Source organism: Megascapheus bottae, chromosome 18 (genome assembly GCF_031878675.1).
Source record: "Megascapheus bottae isolate mThoBot1 chromosome 18, mThoBot2.hap1, whole genome shotgun sequence".
NCBI lineage: Eukaryota > Metazoa > Chordata > Mammalia > Rodentia > Geomyidae > Megascapheus > Megascapheus bottae.
Genome location: NC_143526.1, coordinates 32,664,597 through 32,688,163, shown reverse-complemented (window position 1 = coordinate 32,688,163; position 23,567 = coordinate 32,664,597). Strand labels below are relative to the sequence as shown.

The 23,567-nt window shown below is 47.2% G+C and overlaps 1 protein-coding gene across 2 annotated transcripts; it reads right to left on the bottom strand.

The window, feature by feature from the left end:
* Positions 1 to 282: 282 nt before the first annotated feature.
* Positions 283 to 21,891, bottom strand: Manbal (mannosidase beta like). 2 transcript variants are annotated; one of them, XM_090352327.1, is made up of 3 exons: positions 21,870 to 21,891; positions 15,824 to 16,031; positions 283 to 618 (listed from the first exon to the last, which is right to left on the bottom strand). In XM_090352327.1, exons 2-3 carry the CDS (start codon positions 15,971 to 15,973, stop codon positions 511 to 513), a joined length of 258 nt encoding a protein of 85 aa, XP_090208453.1. In that variant the 5' UTR covers positions 15,974 to 16,031; positions 21,870 to 21,891; the 3' UTR covers positions 283 to 510. The 2 variants fall into 2 exon arrangements, with proteins under 2 accessions (XP_090208453.1, XP_090208452.1); XM_090352326.1 differs by having other exon boundaries at positions 21,850 to 21,872.
* Between the last annotated feature and the right edge of the window lie 1,676 nt (positions 21,892 to 23,567).

Sequence of the window (23,567 nt, the reverse complement as noted above, 5' to 3'; positions counted from 1 at the left end):
GGTCTCTGCCATGTACTAGAGCCCAGGTCTCCACGAGACACCTGCCCCTCTTCCCCTGTGGTCATCTTTTTAGAATTGACTGCTGCGGCATGTGGTACAGTAGCCTGAACTAAGCACGGGTGAAAGCTGGCTCCTTGCAGCACAGAGATGAGGTGTGAAAGCTGGCTCCTTGCAGCACAGAGATGAGGTGACGATGAGCAGGAGATGCGCGCCATACCACCACTGGGAGAGGCTGTGTTGTCAGCATTAGCTGGACGCCAGGATTAAGGAGCAAAATGTGACTGAGCTGACAGGACTTGTGAACACCCTCCAACCCAGTGCTGGCTTACAGAGCCTGCTGGTCTCCCGAACCGTGAAGCACCATGGGAGCAGAGGGAGGAGGAAGCAGTGGCCTGGCCAGCTGGAGCCTGGGGACTGTCATGACTAGCCCTTGAGATGGGATGAGAACGGAAGCAGGAGGCTGGCTCCACGGAGGCCGCCCCAGCCCACCATGTGGCCCTCGGGTCACTTCTACCGCTTCTTCTTCGGCTCCTTCTTCGGCCTCTTGTTGACAGATGGAACAGGAGCCTTGGGCTTCCTCGTCAGCTCTGCACTTCTGGGCTCGGAGGGTTCTGCCTCCTGCACGGTGATTTTAAGAAGAGAAAACAAGGAGTCAAGCCTAACGGAAGGGGCTCTGCAAAGTGAAGCAGAACAGAAACACCACGATGGGCCCAACACTGTGGGTCCATGTGCGTGGAGAGGGTGGCATCTGGACTCCTTCACTTCCCAGCCAATGTGTTACACACATTGGGGGTTCATGGGAGAAGCCAGAAATGGCTAGAAAGCACCAGGAAGTGGCTGGCCAGGCACCTGGGGTGGGGTGGGGCCTCTGTGGCTGCCACTCTCCTCCCATCCCACCCACAGAAGGCAGTGCGGGGGTGGAAGACTGTCAGTTAGCACACTGCTCTCTGTGGTGTCCTGGGGGAAGGCAGAAGCAGGCTCAAGCCAGACTCCAGACTCCCCAAGCAGCCTTGTTCTATCCTCTGTATACATTATTTCAGCCAAATCTTTTTTTTAAATATTTTTATTGTAATTAATAAAAGGGTTACATGATATTTGCCAGATAGAAGGTGCATGAATTCACATCCAAATCTTTTTTTTTTTTTTTTGGTGGGTCATGGGGCTTGAACTGCGCCTAGGCTCTGTCCCTGAGCTCTTCAGCTCAAGGCTACCCTACCCTTGAGCCAAGTCCTACTTCCTGTTTTCTAGAAGTTAACTGGAGATAAGAGTCTCAGGTCCTTTTGTGCCCAGGCGGGCTTTGAACCTTGATTCTCAGATCTCAGCCTCCTGAGTAGCCAAGATTACAGGCATGAGCCAACCACTAGCTCTTCAGCCAAATCTTATGTGAAATAAATCACAAAGGTTCTGCTGTTGCTGCTGAAAAAGCCAAAAACAAAACAAACACAAATACTTCAAAACCAGAGATCTAGGTCTGGTCCTGGCTGTGCTGATAAAGACCATGGACTCCATGAAAGGATAGCCTGCTTCAGGCCACTCAGGCCCATGTCAGAGAAGGATCTGGAACTGCCTCAGTCTGCTCCTATCTTTGGGTGATAATGTGAAGTGTACCATGGCCAGAAATGGCTTCAGAGAGCCCAGGCAAGCCTTGTCTGGCTCACAGGCAAACTTTACTTGGCCTGAAGTGTTTCTGTTTAAAAATGTAATCAGAAGGCTTCCCGTTATGTCTGGATCTGTAGCTCCTCCCTCTTCACAGATAGATGACACTGACCTTGCATTCTCGGGGGCAGCAAAGGCACATGAATGCTGCCCCTTCATTCAGGTGCATGCCACCCTACAGTCCCCAGCACAGGGCAGGAAAGGCCCTCTTATGCGCTGACCTTGATGTAAAACAGGAAAAATGAAAAGCAGTCCAAAACTACTGAAAAAACACACTTGCTTCAGAAGACAAAAATATTCATCAACCATCCTGCTCTGCTCTCGGACTTTCCCTATTCCCCCTGTCCCCAGGGCTCAGCCCCCAACCTACCAATGGCAGAGACCACAGCTGGGGGCTGGGGGTGGAGGGATCCAAGCCAAAGGTCCAACCCACACACCCATGCATAGCCAGCGGAAGGTCTGCCCAGCCCCAGGCCCCCACTGCTTTCTCAGCTCAAGATAACAGGCAGCTAGCTTTGCTCTGCCAGGTCTTAGCTCTGCAGCTCTGCTCTACCCTGGCTTGCTGGGCCTTTTTTTCCTGTCAAAACTTAAAATGTTAAATATATTTAAAAAAATTTTAAATGATATTCAAGGTCCCCATTGAACAAGAAACTTGACCAGGTCTCTAGGATGCAGGAGTCTCCATTCTGAATTCAATGTTGTGGGGCTCTGGGTCCTATATTAGAATCCAGAGAACATGACACCCAGGGAATGCCCAGAGATTCCTTGTTCCTCTGACCCCCACTGGTGCCTAACCCTAACCCTGCCTTGCCCCTCAGCTCAGCAGCCCCAGCCCACACATTCTCTTCTCCAGCAGCTCAGCCTTCTCCCGCAGCAGGGGGATAAGATCTAGGGACTGGCCCTCCACCAACCCCATCTCACAGGTCACAAAGCCTGCTGACCTCCCTCCTGTTATCTAGACTCTGCATTCTAGAACAGTCCCTCCCCAATTCTGCCTGTTGTCCAAGGGACTTTTCAACTTTTTCAGTACAGGCCTGATCACTGACCTTCCCCCAAAACCTTTATCACCTCAGCTTTGTGTCCCACACCTGGGCTGGCAAGAAAGGGCACTGCTCCAGCCTCAACTGGGCTTTTCTCCATCCTATATTGGTAAGGCCCCAGTACCAAGAGCAGCCCTCTCAGAAGTGGAGCTGTGGCTCAAGTGGTATAGAGCTAGCCTTGAGCAAATGCTCAGGGACAGTGCCCAGACCTGAGTTCAAGCTCCATGACCAACAGGAGAAAAAAAGAAGTAGCACCCCCCTCTCCTGGGCTCCCCACTGCAAACTCTGCCCTGTGACTTTGCCCCATCCAAGAACACAGTCCCACCAAGTGCCCAGCCCTCCTCTGCCCTCTACCCCTGCCACAACTGTTTTACCCCCATCAGCCTACAAGCTCTTTGGGACAGCTTCCACTGTTGGCGAGTGAGTGAATGAATGAAAGGACAGACAAGATTCCCCAGAACCACAGATACTTCACCTGTATTTATAAATATGATGCCTAAGATGAGGTCTTTTTCTATGGACACAGAGAGTACAAGCAGTTTTAAAATCCAATATACAATACAGCCTAAACTATGATTATGCACAGCCACTAACAACCCCACCACAGCCATGATAGCAGCTATAAGTTATCTGCACTGTGCCAGGTCCTATGTTATGTGGTCTGGACACAGCTGAGCCTCAAAGGGCATAATGGCCCCATTTTAGAAACAAAGAAGGGAGGTCATGTGACTTTCCTAAGGTCTCAGATTAAAACCTAATCTCTTACTGGGTATATACACTATGGCTGGGGACTTTGTAGCTATAGAGATCTTAAATCTGAGTCAATTGTGAAATCTAGTCCCCGACTCTTGCATGACAAGAGCAACCTTCAATTCTGTCTGCCAAAGGGCCAACTCCAAGGCCCGTTTGTGACTCACATTCCTACAGGAGTCAGGAAAGTGGGGTAGTGTTCGTAAGTCATTCTCCGTTTTTTCATAGCTGAAAGCGGCTGTCTGGGGGGAGCACATATCACAGTCATCACGTCATCTGAATGTGTTAACTGCCTCCTCCTGCCCCTCTCTCTCCCTCATCTCTGTTTCTGGCATTGGTACCCAACTCAAGACAACAGCACCAGTTATCCAAGTCATTCCTCAGCTCTCACCACTCCCTTGTGCCCCAACATCTGGTCTGTTCCCAAGTCTTGTTCCATCTACTTGTTAAGGGGCTCCAGCCCGAGCTGGTCCTCTCCAGATGCTATCTGAGATCAACTCCAAGAGAGGCTGTTTGACCACAGCCCACCCGTCAAGTAGCTCCCTGACCATTCGTGCCTGGTGGCCAGGCACTGCTGCTGGAGCAAGCTTAGGAGGAGCCCCGGGCTCCATATGCCCCGGGCTACGCAGGTACTCTGCCCATGCTGGGGGCACTCACCCAGGCGCTGCTTCACCCATCAGCTCACTAAAGCTCTTCACTTCCCTGAGGAGCCAACCACATTTCCAGGCGAGGAAACCAAGGCTCACTGACACTAGGTACCTGGCCTAATGTAGCCTACACCCTCCCACCAAGCTGCAGAGAAGTGAAGACTGCTGGCACACACGTGATTTAGGTCCCTGGGTCTCAAGACACAGGACCTGTGGCTCCATGTCTTAGCTGACAGGTATGACTGAATAAATAGTTGACTTAATTTCCCCTGAGATGCGAGCTGCTGGGATAAGCCAGGCAGACTACACATTCCATAGCCTCCCTTTAAACCTGGAAGTCCTGCACCCCGGAAGGTGTTGAAAGTTTCCTCAGCAAGCACAAAGGAAAAAGAACCTCTGTGACCCGGTGGTTACCAAGTCCGCAGATGTCCTCTGTGGACATGAGCCCATCAATAATGAAACAGCTCTATACCCACTCACCAGGCCATAAAATTGCTGCTATTCATCAGGTCCACATAATCGAATGTGTGCCACCATGCATCAAGCCTTCCTAGCAGGGAAGGTGCAATGTGATTGAGTCCTGTAAATCAGGACAAAACGTCATTCAACAGACTGAACCCACTTTATTCTTGAGAAAGGTCCAGGGAAGGAGAAGCGCCATGAAGTCATCTCACCCAGTCCCCTAAGAACAGGTCAACACTCAGCATGCTGGCCTAACAGAAGCTCTGGTCTATCCCACGGAGTCAGAAAAGACCCTGTAAAGATGGAGCCAGTGTTGGCCTTGACAAGAAGCCATGCGTCCATCCCCGTGGGCAACACTACATGAAGGAGACCGAGTAAAGGATGCGCTTGGCAGCCAGGGGAATGGTGATTAGACAATTCCAGACACAATTCAGCACACAGTCCTTCCCACTGGCTGGTTTGTGGCTCCACGTGTGTCCAGCCGTCTCTCCCACAGGCTGTTTGTTACATTTCTCTAGACCAGTGTCTGGTAGAAGCATGTTTATGCCCTTACCCTGCCACCACACAGCAACCTCACAGAAATGGGTTGCTCAGAATGGCTAACCCCTCCAACATCTAAAACAAACCCAGGGCAAAACTGCATGGCTGTTCCCTTCTGTGAGCCTGTTCTCGTGACACAGAGAATAGGATTATGCTTTCCCAAGTTAACTATTTACGGTTGCCCTCAAGGGCAGATAGAGGCCTAATGTAAATCGTGAATGCATAATTTCCTGTCAGAATTCAACACTGGAGACCGGGAGTTTGGCCTAGTGGCAGAGTGCTTGTCTACCATACAAGATGTGAGTTCCATTCCTCAGTACCACATACATAGAAAAAGCCGGGGGGAGGGGGCAGCTGGAAGTTTGGCCTAGTGGTAGAGTGCTTGCCTAGCATGCACGAAGACCCAGATTTGATTCTTCGGTACTACATACATAGTTAAAAAAAAAAAAAAAAAAGCCGAAAATGGTACTGTAGCTCAAGTAGTAGAGCTCTAGCCTTGAGAAAGCCCTAGGACAATGCTCAAGCCCTGAGTTCAAGGCCTGAGACTGGCAAAACAAAAACAAACAAACAATTCAACACTGGAGACTACCATCCTACTGTACCCGCAAAAAGGCCCATCTTTTTCAGGACCTTCTGGTTGGAGAAGTATCTGAACATCACCTTCAAAGCCACCACTTTGCTACCCATTCTGGTGAGCCCTTCTTCAGTAGACCGCAATGCTGGGCTTCTCTTGAACTTGCTAGCAGCCCTTTCCACAGAGACTGCTTTCCCCTTGCCCTGGGGGTCTAGTGGGCTCTTAGTCATGTGCCACAGGAGTGGGGAACTTGGGCAAGAGGGTCTATTGGGGCATGGTGAGAGCATGTAGCCAGACAGAGACTCTCCATGAGATCTGTAAAGTGAGTAAAGGCAGAGCAATGGCTTGTCTTACCTGTAAAGCCTCAGTGACAAGGTGCTGTTTGGGGTGCCATGGTTGTCTTTCCTAACACATACACACAGGCACTACCAGGAAAGCCAGGGCTCCTTGGGGCCCAGTCCACTAGCCAGGACCATTTGAGTTTGGGGAAACACTAGCACAGAGTTTGTAGGAAGGTCCCTGTTAACACAAGACATGGCAATCACCACAGGCAGAAGTGAGGTGAAGATGCCTGCCTTCTAGGAGCTGGCAGCTAGCTGCTGAGACATGACAGAAACACATGAAGAGATTAGATCAGCCAACATTTAAACAACTAGTTTACAATAATTGCCAAATGCACTATTACTATCTGTTACATGAGTCACTGAACTAAAAGTCAACGCCCACTTGCTTAGGGCTGAGTGGATCAACATTCTGTATAGAAAATCATCCCAAAAGAGACTCTGGGAGGTAAACTCAGGTAAGCTCAGGCAGGTCATGGGAAGGGAGAGAGACAGGTTCCCTCCTTTACTGCCTTCAACTCCTAGAACCAGAGTCCTACTTGTTAAGCTAGTCCATTCCACCTAGAGAAAACTTCTCCCTGGAAAATACACCTGAACTTACAAATAGCACTTTTCTGTCTGCTGTTTCAGGGAGTTTGCAGACCTCTGAAGCCCATCCAGGAACTCTGTTCTGGAAGCTCCACACTGAAGAAGGGCAGCCTTAACCAGAACAGGGCAGAGCCATGGAAGTTAGCCAGCTTTCTTCCGAGGTGTCTCTGGGGACGGCAGCTTCCAGACTCTCCTTGGACTGCTCTGCCTACTGCTCTGCCCATCTTCTGGCAGCATGAGAAAGTGTCACTTGCTGTCTGCCTGGGCTCCTGTGGGAATGGGCCTCCCCTCTCTGTTCTCAGTACCACTGTACAGTGCCCTGCCCTCCCCCAACACACAATGACCTCAGGACTAGATCAGTGACTGCCTATCAAAATCTCTTGGCACTGTAAGAAAATATGGATCTGAGACCTCAAAGAAAATGGAAATCTCTGTGGCTTTTGTACAGCCCTTTGAAAACTCCCCTGATGGCTCTGGTGTACAGCCTGGTGGAGAAACCAGGGAGCAGCCCAAGGGTCAGCCTGAATAGTTGCATCACAGTCTCTCACTCACCATAAACAGCAGAAATCAATTCCCTTCTCTAGGCCTAGAAGCAGCCCAGAGCCCTTCTTACCACACAATCAAACAGACTTGGCACAGACAAAACATATTTGGACTAAATGGAAAGTGTATAGGACCTACAAACAAATCCTTGGATTAAGTGCAACCCATGTCTCAGTCAAACTCAAACAAACGTTTGCTTCCTTGGGTCTCGGTTTAATGAGGTGTCAATGAGAAATCCTTTTCATTTGGCTGAGGACTCTAGAGACGTGGACTCTGGTTTTGTGAATTGGTTCTGGCTTGCATTATGAAAAGGAAGGGGGTAGCGTGGGAAGCATTTGTATGTGTTCCTTCTTCCCCCTTCTCCTAATTACCACCAAAAGAGCTTTCAAATAATCTGCTAAGAATTGAAGTACTGAAGTCATAAGTGGTTGTAAAAAAAAACAACTTACTGGAACCACAGGAAAGACATTCTTTCACTTTTCAAAGGCTTTCCCATCATCGGAAGCAAAAAATATTATCTTTGACCCCAACAACCACTAATAAAACCCATTTGTAGAGACCAAGCCAGAAGGACAGTTTAGCCATTAGAAAGAAGGCAGAGACTTCTCAGAGTCCTTATAACTTCTCTGCTGCCCCCACTCCTGCCTCCTGCCCTCTTCCAATACCTTGCCTGCTCCTACCCCTGGGACTCCCTTCCTCCCCGTTCCCAAGCTGAAGTCCCTGTTTGTGCTCCACACTCAAATTCCAAATCCCAGCTAGTTATCAGGTACAACCTGTTTGCAGGGCAGCCTCCGCACTAGCCATCTTGTCATCTTGTTCACACACAGAATATTGTGTCTCCCGTCTGTTCAGTCAGGAGCTGGGCAGGAGAGAAGGCTGCCTCGCGGGGACACACAGAGTAAAGCTGGCAGCAGAACTCACGTGTAACTATGGCCATTTGCCGCCCTCACGCAGTAAAGTTGGATTAATGATACTGAATGTTTTGCTGTTGAACATTTTATTTAAAGCTAAAGATATGAGCTTCAGTTATGAAGACAGTTCCCTTGTATGAACCCTATATCCTAAAACTACAAAATAAACAAAAATGAGATGTGCTATATTTATGTTTTAAAAGATGAGACTAGCCAGGCGCAGTTGCTCACGCCTATAATCCTAGCTACTCAGGAGGCTGAGATCTGAGGATCAAGATTCACAGCCAGCCCAGGCACTAAAGTTCATGAGACTCTTATCTCCAATTAACCACTAGAAAACTGGAAGTGGTGCTGTGGCTCAAGGGGTAGGGCGGTAGCCATAAGCTGAAGAGCTCAGAGACAGCGCCCAGACCCAGAGCTCAAGCTCCATGACTGTCAAAAAATAAATTAATTAAAAATAAATAAATAAATAAATAAAAAATGAGATTGTTACCAGGCACTGGTGGCTCACACCTGTAATCCTCAGTTGACTGAGATCTGAGGATCAAGGTTCAAAGCAAGCCCAGGCACAAAAGTCCATGAGGCTCTTACCTACCATTAACCACCAGAAAAGCAGAAGTGGTGCTGTAGCCCAAATGGTAGAGTGGTAGATTTGAGCTCAGGGACAGCGCCCAGGCCCAGAGTTCAAGCCTCCTCCCCTCCCCCCCCCAAAAAAGCCAGGTCTGTCGGTGGCTCACTCCTGTAATCCCCAGCTACTCAGGAGGCTGAGATCTGAGGACTGAGGTTCAAATCACCCAGGCAGGCAAATCAGAGAGATTCTTATTTCCAGTTAGCAGGCAAAAAGCCAGAATGGGGGGTGTGGCCCAGCTTTAAGCAAAAAAGCCAAGTGAGAGCATGAAGCTCTGAGATTAAGTGTGTGCATACATGCGTGCGTGCGCACACACACACACACCTCTCAAAAAACCCAGACCCTAATACATCAGACAAATGCTTAATATCCAGTATCTACAGGGAACTCAAGAAACTAATCCCCCAAACCCAACAAACCAATCACTAAATGGGCAAGGGAACTAAAGAGAGACTTATCAAAAGAAGAGGTTAAAATGTCAGAAAAGCATATGAGAAAATGCTCATCATCCATGGTCATAAAGGAAATGCAAATAAAAATAACCCTAAGATACCACCTTATCCCAATTAAAATGGCCAAGATTTTGAACTCAGACAATGACAGATGCTGGCAGGGTTGTGGAGAAAAAGGAACCCTGCACTGTTGGGATTATAAGCAAGTTCAGCCACTCTGGAAAGCAGTGTGGGGGGTTCTTAAAGAACTGAAAATTGACCTTCCCCACAATTCCACCATACCACACCTGGGCATCTATCCTGAACACCATAACCCAAGATATGATAAGGACACCTGCTCAGCTATGTTCATCTATGCACTATTCATAATAGTCAGGCGATGGAAACAATCCAGATGCCCTACTGCAGATGAATGGATACAAAAAATGTGATACACACACACACACACACACACACACGCACGCACAATGGAATTCTACATAGCCAACAGACAAGATAAAATACTAGCATTCACAGGGAAGTGAATGAATCTAGAGCGAATCATATTGAGTGAGACAAGTCAAGACCAAAGGAACAAAAGGCCCATGGTATCCTTAATATGTGGCTATTAGATCCAAACAATACAAGAGTGATGACTCAATATTTGCATACCCGATGCTATGGACATGGCATTGGAAATATAAACACAACTACACAGACATAAAAATTTATGACTCTATAGACAATGTTTTATGACATAGATTAATATGTATCTATGACATACAAACCCTCAGCCTAATTTTAATTATGTTCTAAAACCTAAGTGCCGATGGATTGTACATAGATTCCCTTCTTGAATACTTGTTTGTTAAATGTGTCATTCGAAATATGATGTAAAACACAATGTCAATAAATTCTTTAATAAAAAAACCAAACAGGCCCCAGTATCTCATACCTGTAATCCGAGCTACCTCCAGGAGGCTGAGACACGAGAATCATGGTTTAAAAGCCAGCCTAGGCAGAAAAGTTCCAGAGACTCTTACCTTCAATAAACTATTCAGATAGCCAGAAGTGGCCCTGTGGCTAAAGTGATAGAGTACTATTCTTCAACATAAAGAAACTTCAGGGATATGGCCCAGGCCTTGAGGTCAAGCCTAGGACTGGCCAACCCTGCCTCCCCCCCTCCACCCCCCCCCACAATTTTGTAGTCCTCTAATTTTATAGGACTGAACCAGGCCTCAGATGCTTACCTTGAAGGCTTAATAACAGGAAGAAAGAGGATTCCTGACTCTACCCCTGCTCATAAAACAAGAATAGTCATCACCTCCCCCTCAGAACTTAGAACTAAAAGCAGCTTCACCAGTGACCAGTGACCATGAAAACACTTTTATTTCTAATAGCCACCAGTGTGGCATGTTGGTGAGGAAAGAACCCAAGGACATGGGGACTATGTTGAAAGTGTGATTATAGCCAGGCATGGTGGCTCACACCTGTAATCCTAGCTACTCAGGAGGCTGAGATCTGAGGATCAAGGTTCAAAGCCAGCCCAGGCACTAAAGAACATGAGACTCTTTTTCTTTTTTCCTTTTTTTTTCATATATTTTTATTGTAATTAATAGAAGGGTTAAATGATATTTGCCAGATAGAAGGTGCATTAATTCCCGTACATTGATACCCTTCCACATGTCTTGGTCCCCATTTCCCTCCCCCCCATCCCCACCCCTCATAGAACATGAGACTCTTATCTCCAATTAACCACTAGAGAACCAGAGCCTTGAGCTGAAGAGCTCAGGGACAGTGCCCAGACCCAGAGTTCAAGCCCCACGACTACAAAAAAAAAAAGAAAACAGAAAAAAGAAAAAGAAAAAAAGGGAAAGAAAGAAAGAAAGTGTGATTACAACTGTGGAGGAAAAACTCCAGTGATGGAACTCTTTCTCAAAATACGAGAATAAGGCTATGAACTTCCCATGTCCACTTTCTTGCCCTCTGCTTGTCCCTTAAATGCTGGACTCCTCAGGGCTCTGTCCCAGATCCTCTCCTTATTCCATGTTTTTTCCTTGGCTTCTCTCCCAAATGCTGCTTACACTTGGCCTGCTACAGACCTACAAATCCCCCTGCCAATGTGAAAGAGCTCCCAGGCTTCCCACCCCCACTCCACCCATGCTCCTTCATATGACTCCCCACAGCATCAGTAATCCTCACCACCCACTCTGCCAAACAAGCAAGATCTCTTCAGCACAGAGATCCCCGACATATATGGGTCTCCAGAGTATACTGGACAGAATATATTAAGAAAAAAGAGGGGGTGCAAAACTATGTTTAGGGGTATGCTATCTTTTATATATCAAAGGGTAGAATATGAATGAGTATGAATACACACAGAAGACACACACATATATTTGCTTGTTTAAAACAAAGCTAAAACCAGCCAGGTGCTGGTAGCTTACGCCTGTAATCCTAGCTACTCAGAAGGCTAAGACCTGAGTGTCAAAGTTCAAAGCCAACCTAAGCACAAAAGTCCATGCAACTCTTATCTCCAATTAACTACCAGAAAATAGGAAGTGGCACTGTGGCTCAAGGAGTAGAGCACTAGCCTTGAGCTGAAGAACTCAGGGACAGCACCCAGGACCAGAGTTCAAGCCCCAGGACTGGAAAATAAATAAATAAATAAACACCAAGGAATGGGAATGGGGCTTAGTGGTAGAGTGCTTACCTAGCATGCATGAAATCCTGGGTTCAATCCCCTCGTACCACATACACAGGAAAAGCCAGAAATGGTACTGTGGCTCAGAGTGCTAGCCTTGAGCAAAAGAAGCTCAGGGACAGGCCCAGGAACTGAGCAGGAGCCCCAGGACTGGCAAAAAAAAAAAAAAAAAATTCAAGCAGGCTGGGAGTGTAGCTTAGCTCAGTGATAGAACACTTGCCTAGCATGCATGAGGCCATGGGCTGAAAAAAAAAATCAAAATAATAAAGATAAACCATAATAATAAAAATGATTCTCTCTGTGGTGGGTAAGGGAAGAGGGAGGAAGATGATGAAGTTAAAGAAAAGTTCTATGAATAGACTTTATTATATGCTTTGACTTCTGGAGATATTGCTTATAAGTATCTTATATTATTTGAAAAAAAAAAACCAACTAGCTGGCTGTGGTGGTTCACGCCTGTAATCCTAGCTACTCAGGAAGCTGAGATCTGAGGACCCAGGTTCAAAGCCAGCTGGGCACATAAAGGACCTGGGACTATTATCTCTAATTAGCCTCCAGAAAATGGGAAGTGGGGCTTGGCTCAAGGGTTAGGCAGTAGCCTTGAGTTGAAGAGCTCAGGAACAATGCTCAGGCCCTGGGGTAGGGCAGTAGGCTTGAGCTGAAGAGCTCAAGCCCCATCACACACACACACACACACACACACACACACTAAATAAAAAGTGTGAAAAGTACAGGTTGAAGTAAGATAACCTCACTAGCAAACATGAGAGGAAAAGATCGCCTAGCATAGCACCTTGTACTGCACTACTGCCAAAAAGAACCACAATGAATCTCAAGTTTCAGTGAAAGTTGTTGGAACTAAAATATGACATAGTTACTTTAAAACCATAACCAATATATTGGAGGCATGCAGAAGCAAGTCTGCACAAAGACACACTGTTACCCTTACCAAAGCCTGCTCCTGTATGGCTGGCCCTTGGCTAGCATCTGGGAACTTGGATTCCTCATGGTTCCCACAATTTCCTGAACTGATAAGAGGGGCTCACTGTGTCTCAACCGTCAGGGCAAACAGTATGGTTTATGCTGAACACCTGCTTGCTTTGGGGAAGTCTGGAATTAGGGAATGTAGCAGGCAGATCTATGGAACCAGTCCCCAGTGAAAACCCTGGGCACCGAGTCTTTAAAAGCTTCTTAGCTAAGAAGTGAAGTATACCTGTCATGGGGCAGCGCTCTGAGGGCCGTGCTGCCGTCCTCCCTTCTGCCCCACATGTCTTTTCCCTCCACTAATATTTTGCTTAGTATCCTTCCACTGTGATGAGATTTCTCCAATTTCATCATAGCTGTGAGTGCTAAATAAATCACTGAATCTAGGGGTGTGGTTTGGGGGACCTCTAATACAGCAGGGTATATCCAATAAGTCATTTTCTTCATATCGTTAGCATAACCTTAAATGTGCACTAGAATGAATGTGCACAGTATGAATTCCAACTCGTCTTTAAAAAATTAATTACTATCTCTGGTCAGAGCTCTGTTCCTTTGATCACTTGTAGAATTCTAACTGTGGTCACTGCTATTTTCTAGAATAGCATTTAATGGATACTAAAAGAAGCAAGCTTTTTGGAAAAATGACCAATTCCAGGCAGGAACTATACAATCTGAACCCAGGAAAAACACAAACAGTCAAAGACGAGACGTGTGACAAACCAAAGCTTTACTGAGCAATACTGAAGATTGCTAGGGCTAAACCTCCCTACTCTGAAAATTTACCAAGGGAAAAAAAAAAACAAGCATTCATCCCACATTTCAAAAAAGAACTGAACAACATGCAGGGGATGAGGAAACAGGTCTTTAATGAACAACTCCGGCCAAGTCAGAACACACTGGCTCATCAATGATGTAAAAGCCACTTAAGTGAAAGATTTGATAATGGGGGGAAGGGGGATCTGCTATCACCTGAACCTATGAGAATCTCTAAAGGTGTGGCACAGCAACAGCGAAGACACAGCACCAGCCCTAAGTGTCCACACCATACGACCTGACAGGAATGGACTTGGGCCTCTAGACAGGACTTTCTGGGGGTAGGTCACTGGGGAACACTCAGACTGACTCCACTGAGAAGCAATCAGCCCAATTCTGTGTGCATATCTATAGCCTTTCTCCAACAAATCAATGTCAGGAGAAAAAGGGTAGGAGAGGGAAAAGTGAGAGTAGAAGAAGGGCCAGGCACTGGTGGCTCACACTCGTAATACTAGCTACTCAAGCAGCTGAAACCTGAGATCACGGTTCAAAGCCATCCTGGGCAGAAAAGTCCCCACAAGACTCATATATCCAATTAACTACTCAATAAACACAAGTGGAGCTGTGGCTCAAAGTGGTAGAGCACTAGCCTTGAGCAAAAGAGCTCAGGGACAGTGCCCAGGGCCAGAGTTCAAGCCCCACAACCAATAAAAATAAATAAGATGGAAGGAAGAAAGAAAGGAAGAAATCGGGCCGGGAGTTTGGCCTAGTGGTTAAAAAAAAAAAAAAAAAAAGCCAGAAGTGGTGCTGAGGCTCATGTGGTGGAGCTCTAGCCTTGAGAAAAGTCCAAGGACAGTGCTCAGGCCCTGAGCTCAAGCCCAGGCCTGGCAAAAGAGAAAAAAGAAAAAAAAAAAAAAAAAGAAAGAAAGAAAGGGAGGGAGGGAGGGGGGAAGGAGAGAGGGAGGGAGGGAAGGAAGGAAGGGCAGAAAGATTCACCTTAGGGAACCTATTCATTCTTGTTCCCCCAAGGCAAGAACAGGTCCTCCACTTATACATCCATATCTTGTAGTTTTTTTGCTGGTGGTGGTGCCAGTCCTGGGGCTTGAACTCAGAGCCTGGGAGCTGCCCCTGAACTTTTTGTAGTTGTTATTGTTTTTGTTTTGGTTTGGTTTTTGGCCAGTCCTGGGGCTTGAGCTCAGGGCCTGAGCACTGTCCTTGGACTTTCTCAAGGCTAGAGCTCTACCACTTGAGCCTCAGCACCACTATTCTTTCTATGTATATGGTACCAAGGAATTGAATCCTTTGTGCATGCTAGGCAAGCACTCTACCACTAGGCCAAACTCCTGCCCCCCCCCCCCGAACTTTTTTATACTCAAAGCTAGTGCTCTACCACTTAAACCACAACTCCACTTGTGTAAATGTAATTAATTGGAAATAAGAATCTCATCAAGGGGCCAGGAGCATGGCGTAGTGGTAGAGTACTTGCCTAGTATGCACAAAGCCCTGGGTTTGATTCTCAGTACCACATACACAGAAAAAGCCAGAAGTGGCGCTGTGGCTCAAGTGGTAAAGCACTAGTCTTGAGCAAAAGAAGCTCAAGCCTGGGACAGTGCCCAAGCCCTGAACCACAGCCTCAGGAGGCCAAAAAAAAAAAAAAAAGTATCTCATTGACTTTCTTGCTGAGGCTGGCTTTGAACTATGATCCTCAGATCTCAGCCAGAGCCTGGCTACCTTGTACATCTTATGGGAGCAAATGTGAGTATTATTGTTTTGTTTTGTTTTGGTGGTATCTGGGTTTGAACTCAGGGTCTTATACTTGCTAGGCAGGTGTTGTATCATTGAACCACCGCTCCAGCCTGGTGTGTACTGATTTTATATAGGACTTCCCTGCAAGGGAAAGGGCTTCTGGAAGACAGAGGACCTATCTTCCAGCAATCTGAGATGAAGCAGGCCCTAAAAACATCTTGACAGAATGCCATCACCTGGGGGGAGGCGAAGGCTGCAGGAACCAGAGCTCCAGGCTGGTGTGAGCAACACAGCAAAACTGTCTCAAAATAAATAAGCAAGCAAAGAAACAAATAAACAAACCTCAATGGCTGAGCAAACAAACCTAGCATTAGTCAGGCAGTTCAACCAACCACCTGGGGAATCAAGAACACATTACAGAAGTAAGGCGAGGCCTGGCCCCTGCCAATCCTGCTTGTAGTGACACCTACTTAATACCCAAGCCAGCCCTGCACTGAGAGAAGCTGAGGGAGGGGAAGGACTCACCACCTCGTAGGACTTGGGGACAGGCACAATGATGGCCAGCACACAGATAAGCTGGAAGATGGCCCCCAGGAAGAGTCCGTAGCGAAGCAAGTTCTCCAGGAAAGTGGGTTCAGGCACCTCAGGAGGCGAAAAGTCCAGGTCAGAGGCCATGGCCCAGTCAATCCACCAGCGCCTGAGATTTCCTCATTCACCTCTCCACAGCCAGTGTCTACGTGCAAAGGGAAAGTAGCACATGAGACAGTCCCGCCTGCACATACACACATGCACACGTGCAAAAATATGTAAGGCCAGAAGAGAAGTGATAGTGTGCTTCCATGTCCTTTCCAGAATGGACTAGTTCAGAAGAGAAGTGATAGTGCGCTTCCATGTCCTTTCCAGAATGGACTAGTTCAGAGACAGAAAGCACAGAGGCCAGGAAAAAAAAAAAAGGTGAGTATGTTTTTTTTCTCTATCAATTAAGCCACAGAGACACTTCTGACTTTCTCTGAGTAGTTTAATAGAGCTAATGGTCTGAAAGACTTGCTTGCTTACTGGTTTTGAACATGATCCTCAGATCTCAGTATCCTAAGTAGCTAAAATGTGAGTTACTAATGGGTATAGAGTTCTTGTAGGGGAGAACAAAAAAGTTCTGAAAAGAGAATGGTAATGGTTACAGAATATTGCAATGTCACTGAATTTTATGCTTAAAAACGGTAAAATGTTAAATGTGGGGCTGGGAATTTGGCCTAGTGGTAGAGTGCTTACCTAGCATGCATGAAGGCCTGGGTTTGATTCCTCGGTACGTATCATATACATAGATAAAAGCCAGAAGTGGTGCTGTAGCTCAAGTGGTAGAGCTCTAGCCTTGAAAAGCCCAAGGACAGTGCTCAGACCCTGAGTTCAAGTACCAGGACTGGCCAAAAAATATATATATATATCTATATATCTATATCTATCTATCTATATATAAATATAAATTTTACGATGTGTATACTCCCCACCCCACACCTGAACTCAGGGCCTTCTGCTTGCTCAGCTGACACCAGCGCCATGCCTGTAGCCCTTCTGACTATTTTGGAGATGGAGTCTCTTTTTTTTTTGTCTGTATGGATCTTGAACTCAGGGCCTGGGCACTGACCCTGAGCTTTTATGCTCAAGGCTAGCACTCTATCACTTTGAGTCACAACTCTACTTTTAGTTTTCTGGTGGTTACTTGGAGATAAGAATTTCATGAACTTTCCTGCTGGGGTTGGCTTTGAACCACAATTCTCAGATCTCAGCTTCCTGAGAAGTTAGGATTACAGGCATGAGCCATGGGCACCTAGCCAGGAGATGGAGTTCACAGACTTTTCTGCCCTAGCTGTCTTTGAACCATGATCCTCTGGATCTGTTTCCTGAATATAGGATTACAGGCATCAGCAACCAGTACCTAGCTTATATATTTTTAATCCAACAAAATGAAGTAACTTCACCAGTTCTTTTTACCTTTTAAATGTGGCTACTAGAACAATTTTGAAGTGTACAAGTACTTCATTTCTATAGGATGGCTCTGGCCACAATAGACTGGGAGATCTAATTCTGCCTTGGCTGTGATGTTTCTCTGCTTTGTAATGTTTTTGCAACATAAAGAATGACGGGTAACAACAACAAAAAGACGTACTACATGAACAGTGGGGCTTATACAAACATGTTCCATTTCCCCTTCTCCTGCTCACTGCCATGGGTCATGTGCCAGCAGAGTGGCCACTCTTCACATCACCTCTGTCTAAGCTGCCACTTGCCTTCAAAGCCTCAGGCCCAGTTTTTCCCAAATCCATAGAGCTGGCAGATTTTCACCCTCTCAGGAAGGGCCTAAGTTCTGAAAAGAACCCAACGGCACAGGATTCCAAGCGCAGTGAATCAGGTGGCACCTCACACTCATTAATACCATTTTTGGTCAAACACAAGGTGTAAGGCTCAGACTCAGGCAGGCTGTTTGGAGTGGCTCCTAAACTGGCTCAGAAGTGAATTCCAAGACTCCTGCCAGAGCGCCTTCCACTTATAGAAAGCACCTGCAGGCTGCAGCCTAAGAGAGCACACTCACTTTAGTAGCACCCCACGGTTAAATGCCCTAGGCCCCAGGATTCACGCCCAAGGCTATAATGAGCCAATGCACTTATGTATACTCCCACTTAATGTTGCTAAAAGCGATGTTACTATGAACACTTGAGGTGATAGGCGAGCCCTGGGCATCAGAATGTGGCAGGTACAGAGCCCGACACCTATCACCAAATAGCTACATGCCAGGATGATCTCTTGACCTCATCCAGACTTGATGCTCTCAACAGCCAAAGACTGCACTATTCAAAGCTATAACACATGTAGGCTTTTGTCAAAATGGCAATTAGGCAATATATAACAATTATCATAGAAGTGATTATATCCTTTAGTGAAAAACTTCTTATAATTTAGAGTACGGAAACAATCTAATGCTGGAGAACAGGAAACAACTAGTATCCCACAATGAGGAAGCTGTTCGCTGGTACAGGCAATCCCTCATGGCCTCTTCACTAAAGTACCACTGAAAAGGGTATGTACACCGGGTCATCAGTCTTAGGGCAAAGTCTTTGTAATACAACACTAATGGAAACAAGTAAATAACTGTAGAAAACACTGCAACTATAACCAAACTGAGTTCATTAACTGAAGACCAAGAGGACTTCAGAAAATGTGAATAGATGCAGCTAAGATGAAGAAGTCCTGAACTTTAATTTCTTTGCAGTCCAATAGAAACAATATAGAAGGAAAATCTACCCCTTCAATGTTCTTCTCTAGACTTAAGGCAAGATCAAGTATGTCTAATAGAGCTTTCCATAATAGTATGTTCTCGACTTGTGCTCTCCAAACAGCTGCCACCAGCCACATATGGCTTGAGTACTTAGTTGCAGTCACAGAAGAACTTTTAAGAAGTTAACTATAGGCACATGTAGCTGAAGGCAACCTACTGGAGAACACAGGTGTAAAAGGCTGGCCGTGCAAAGTTCTTAACAAAATGGTGAGTCTGTGTTGGCTTCAAGACTCTCATCTACTTTCCTCATTCCCTCTGCACTTCTGTGCTCTACTTATTTCTAGGTTTTCCTTTGTTTGCCAGACCTGGGGATTGAACTCAGGGCCTGCACACTGTCCCTGAGCTTCTTTTGCTCAAGGCTAGCCAGCATTCTACCACTTGTGCCACAGCACCACTTCTGGCTTATTCAGTTCAGATGGTACTGAGAAGTCAAACCCAGGGCTTTATACGTGCTAGGTAAGCATTCTAATACTAAGCCAGATTCCAAACCCCTTGGTTTTCCTTTTATTGTCAGGGTGATGTACAGGAGGGTTAGTTAGTGCAAGTTAGTGTGTACAACTCTTCTTAAACATTGTTACCCCTCCCACATTTTTCTTCCACTTTCCCTCCCCCAACCCTCCTCCAAGTTGTAAAGTTCCAACATATTGTCTTGTGAGTATCACTGTTCTATTGGTTCACCCTAGGTTTTCCTTTTCTAATTATACAAGTGTGATTCAAGTCTCAATCCAAGACTCCACTCCCAGTCACAGGCCTCCACCTCCCAGCAGAGGACATCTTTCACTTCAGAATCACTGAGCATGAATGCTCAGCATGGAAACGGAGGCTGAGAGTATTCAACCTCCCTAAGGATTGCCTAGCAAAATGACAGTGAGGAGTCAAAGGGCTTCCTTCTGGTTCCCACTGGAGGTTTCCAGCTACAGACTGTGGTCCATTTTCCAGCCAAGGAAACCATTAAGGGGCTGCAACCAGCACTTCCTGTGTATTAGACCTCACTTCATTTAATAAATGACAACTGAACACACTAGAATGTATCACATCAGTAGGAACAGGCAGTAGTATGTCCTGAATCTTTCAGTTGTAGCCACCTACATGTGGGTGTGTATGTAATACAACAGATCAATTTTTTGGGGGGGGGGGAATGGAGGTCAGTTCCAGGACCTGAACTCAGGGCCTGGGAGCTATCCCTGAGCCTCTTTTTGCTCAAGGCTACTGCTCTGCCACATGAGCCACAACACCACTTCTGGTTTTCTGGTGGTTAATTGGAGCTTCACGGACTTTCTTGCCCAGGATGGCTTTTAACCGCAATCCTCAGATCTCAGCTTCCTGAGTAGCTAAGATTACAGGTGCCTGACTGTCTTCTTTTGTAGTACCTAGAATGGGACCTGAACTTGGTACCTGACTGATGCTTTCACTCATTGGCTAGTGCAATACCAATTGAGCTGGGCCTCCAACCCTGGACAGAGGCTTTCATTGAACACCCGTACCAGAATAATAAGTGCATGCTCATTACTTAACACAGGAAATAATTTCATGGAGTTACTGGACCTCTGTGGGGCTTGTTCCCTAATGTCCAGAACTCCGGTTAAGGCCGTGTTTCTCCAGACAAATACTTACTGAGTACCCTTTGCATGCAGTCCCTATCATGGACCTTCTTACAACCTCCACTACTCAAATGTGCAGGTGCACACCAAATGTCAAGCCAGGGGTGAGAATGGTGATCCCACACCCCAGGAAGGAGGAGGGGCAAGTGAGATGTCAGGGAAAGGCCTAAGAAAGTCACTGCAGTAGGGGCACGGAGAAAAGGGTCTGGAGATGTAGCTCAGGAGAAGTACAGGCCAGGCGCTGAAGTGCTAAATTGAGTCCCTGGTTAAACTACTAACACACACACACACACACAGCACCCTAGTCCCTGGTTAAACTACTAACACACACACACACACACACACACAGCACCCTAGTCCCTGGTTAAACTACTAACACACACACACACACAGCACCCTAGACCCTGGTTAAACTACTAACACACACACACACACACACACAGCACCCTAGACCTGGTTAAACTACTAACACACACACACAGCACCCTAGACCCTGGTTAAACTACTAACACACACACACACACACACACAACACTCTAGACCCTGGTTAAACTACTAACACACACACACACACACACACAGCACCCTAGACCTGGTTAAACTACTAACACACATACACACAGCACCCTAGTCCCTGGTTAAACTACTAACACACACATACACACACACACAGCACCCTAGACCCTGGTTAAACTACTAACACACACACACACACACACACACACACACACAGCACCCTAGACCTGGTTAAACTACTAACACACACACACACACACACACACAGCACCCTAGACCTGGTTAAACTACTAACACACACACACAGCACCCTAGACCCTGGTTAAACTACTAACACACACACACACACACACACACACACACACAACACTCTAGACCCTGGTTAAACTACTAACACACAGACACACACACACACAGCACCCTAGCCCCTGGTTAAACTAACACACACACACACAGCACCCTAGCCCCTGGTTAAACTACTAACACACACACACACACACACACAGCACCCGACCCTGGTTAAACTACTCACTAACACACACACACACACACACACACACACACAGCACCCTAGTCCCTGGTTAAACTACTAACACACACACACACACACACATACACACACACACACAGCACCCTAGACCCTGGTTAAACTACTAACACACACACACACACAGCACCCTAGACCCTGGTTAAACTACTAACACACACACACACACAGCACCCTAGACCCTGGTTAAACTACTAACACACACACACACACACACACACACACAGCACCCTAGCACTTTCCACTCAGCACACAGGGTCTATGCGCCCATTTTACAGCGAAGGGACCCGAACACCAGCGCAAGGTTCGACAGCAGTGCAGGGCCACCCGGGATCCGAAGTCCGGGCGGACGAAACCAAGGCGGGCGTGGCCGCGAGGAGCCCCGAGCTCCGGGCCAGGCCGAGCATCCAAGGCCCGGAGACACCAGGCCAGGCCTCGGCCGGCCGGAAACTCAGCCTCTCAGCGGCAACAACGAACCTTCCCCGGGTCCCGAGGGGTTCCTCGCCCACCAGCCCCCAACACAGCCCGGGCCCCGGTGTCCGCTTCCCCCCCGCACCCCGACACCGTTCGCCGCACCCCGCCGGGAGGCCCAGGCCTGCCAGCCGCCCCCGAGCGCTCACCTCCAGTGCCGCCGGCCGCTCCCCAGGAAGTAGTCGTCCAGTGCCCGGAAGTAACGTGTACGGAGCAACCGGCGGACTTGGCCCCGCCCCCGTTGCTAGGGCCTCGGTGAGTGGCTTGCCACTAGCATGGATGGACGTCTGTCTCCCATTCTGTGGGTTCCAGTCGCGCCCAGGGACTTGAGGGACAGAGATCCCGATCCTTCCCGTTTGCAAGCTCTTTGTCACTCGGTGCTTTCCAGCGAACCTTTCTAGAAGCTTCAGTTCTGTGCCAGGCCCCGAGCTAGGACTCAACAGGGCAAGGGGAGGTGTTTGCACAGAGGCATCAAAAGCCGTCCAGCGACCGTGGAGGTGAAAATCTGTTGGAAGGACACAATAAAAGGATGAACACATATCCTGATAAATGTCTGATTGAGAATGGGCAGGGAATAGGAGACCCTCTTAGTAGGCAGAGTGTGGTAACCAGCCCTTGCCTGGGCTGGGTTGGTTTTGCACGTCTGATATTCGTTCCCTCTGTAGTTCCTCCCTCGCCCAGGAGAGCTGACCAGTATAGCCAATGGGCAAAGACATTGCAACTTCCTCTTTGCTTCCTTTGTGGACTCTCCTGGGACACCCCAGATTATAAGGGGATGGCAGGCTGATAGAGAGGCTCCCAAGAAATCATCTCACAACCAACCCCAGCTTGCCAGCCAAAGGCATGAGCCAACCCCAGAGTGGATCTTCCAGTCTCAGGTCAGCTGACTAAAATCTCTAATAGAATCACCTGCCAATTCTCACAAATTCTTGATCCATAGAAGTTATAACAATTGTGCAGAAATTATGAATCATAAATGCTACTGCTTGAAGATCTTAAGTTCCAAAGTAATTTATCATGCTGCATAAATAACTAATCCATGGAGGAGAGGTTGGCTGCTAGGAATTGAATTCAGAAAAGAATACTGCAGGACGCAGTGGCTCACACCTGTAATTCTAGGTACTCAGAAGGCTGAGATCTGAGGATAGATGTTCAAAGCCAGCCTGGGCACAAAAGACCAGGAGACTCTTATCTCCAATTAATCACTAGAAAAGGGGAAGTGGGGCTGTGGCTCAAGGTGTAGGGAAGCAGCCTTGAGCTGAAGAGCTCAGGGATAGTGTGTAGGCCCAGAGTTCAAGCCCCATGACCCAGGAAAAAGAAAAGAAGGAGGAGGAAGTGGAGGAGGAGGAGAAGGAGGAGGAGGAGGAGGAGGAGGAGGAGGAGGAGGAGGAGGAGGAGGAGGAGGAGGAGGAGGAGGAGGAGGAGAACAGAACACTACCCCGGGCTTGTGGAGCAGCTTCACTGTGCAGCTCTTGTCTAACCTGCACAAATTCCTGGATTCCATCTTCAGTACTAGGGGAAGGTGGGGAGAGAAGACTTGACTCACCTTCAAGGAGCTTGCTCTCTCTTGGAAGACACAAAAGCAGAAATAATTCATTCTGCATTCATTAATCTTCCACTATCTGAAATAGATCAAAACACACATTCATTTAACCAGTATTTATGGAGTCTCTACTGTGGATTATGCACTATGACACTAGAAATACAACAGTGGGTAGGTGGGTCTTTATTTTATGCTTTCTGATTAGAGATGCATGTCTGCCATCTTCACCAATCCATTATATAGATAAATATAAGCCGTAA

What these genes read in the sequence shown, in the direction of transcription:
- Manbal (XM_090352327.1), bottom strand. Translation starts at nt 15,973, where the DNA reads ATGGCCTCTGACCTGGACTTTTCGCCTCCTGAGGTGCCTGAACCCACT. An exon ending in TCCCCAAGTCCTACGAGGTG is followed by an intron (nt 619 to 15,823) that starts GTGAGTCCTTCC and finishes ATCACCGTGCAG; the next exon opens with GAGGCAGAACCCTCCGAGCC.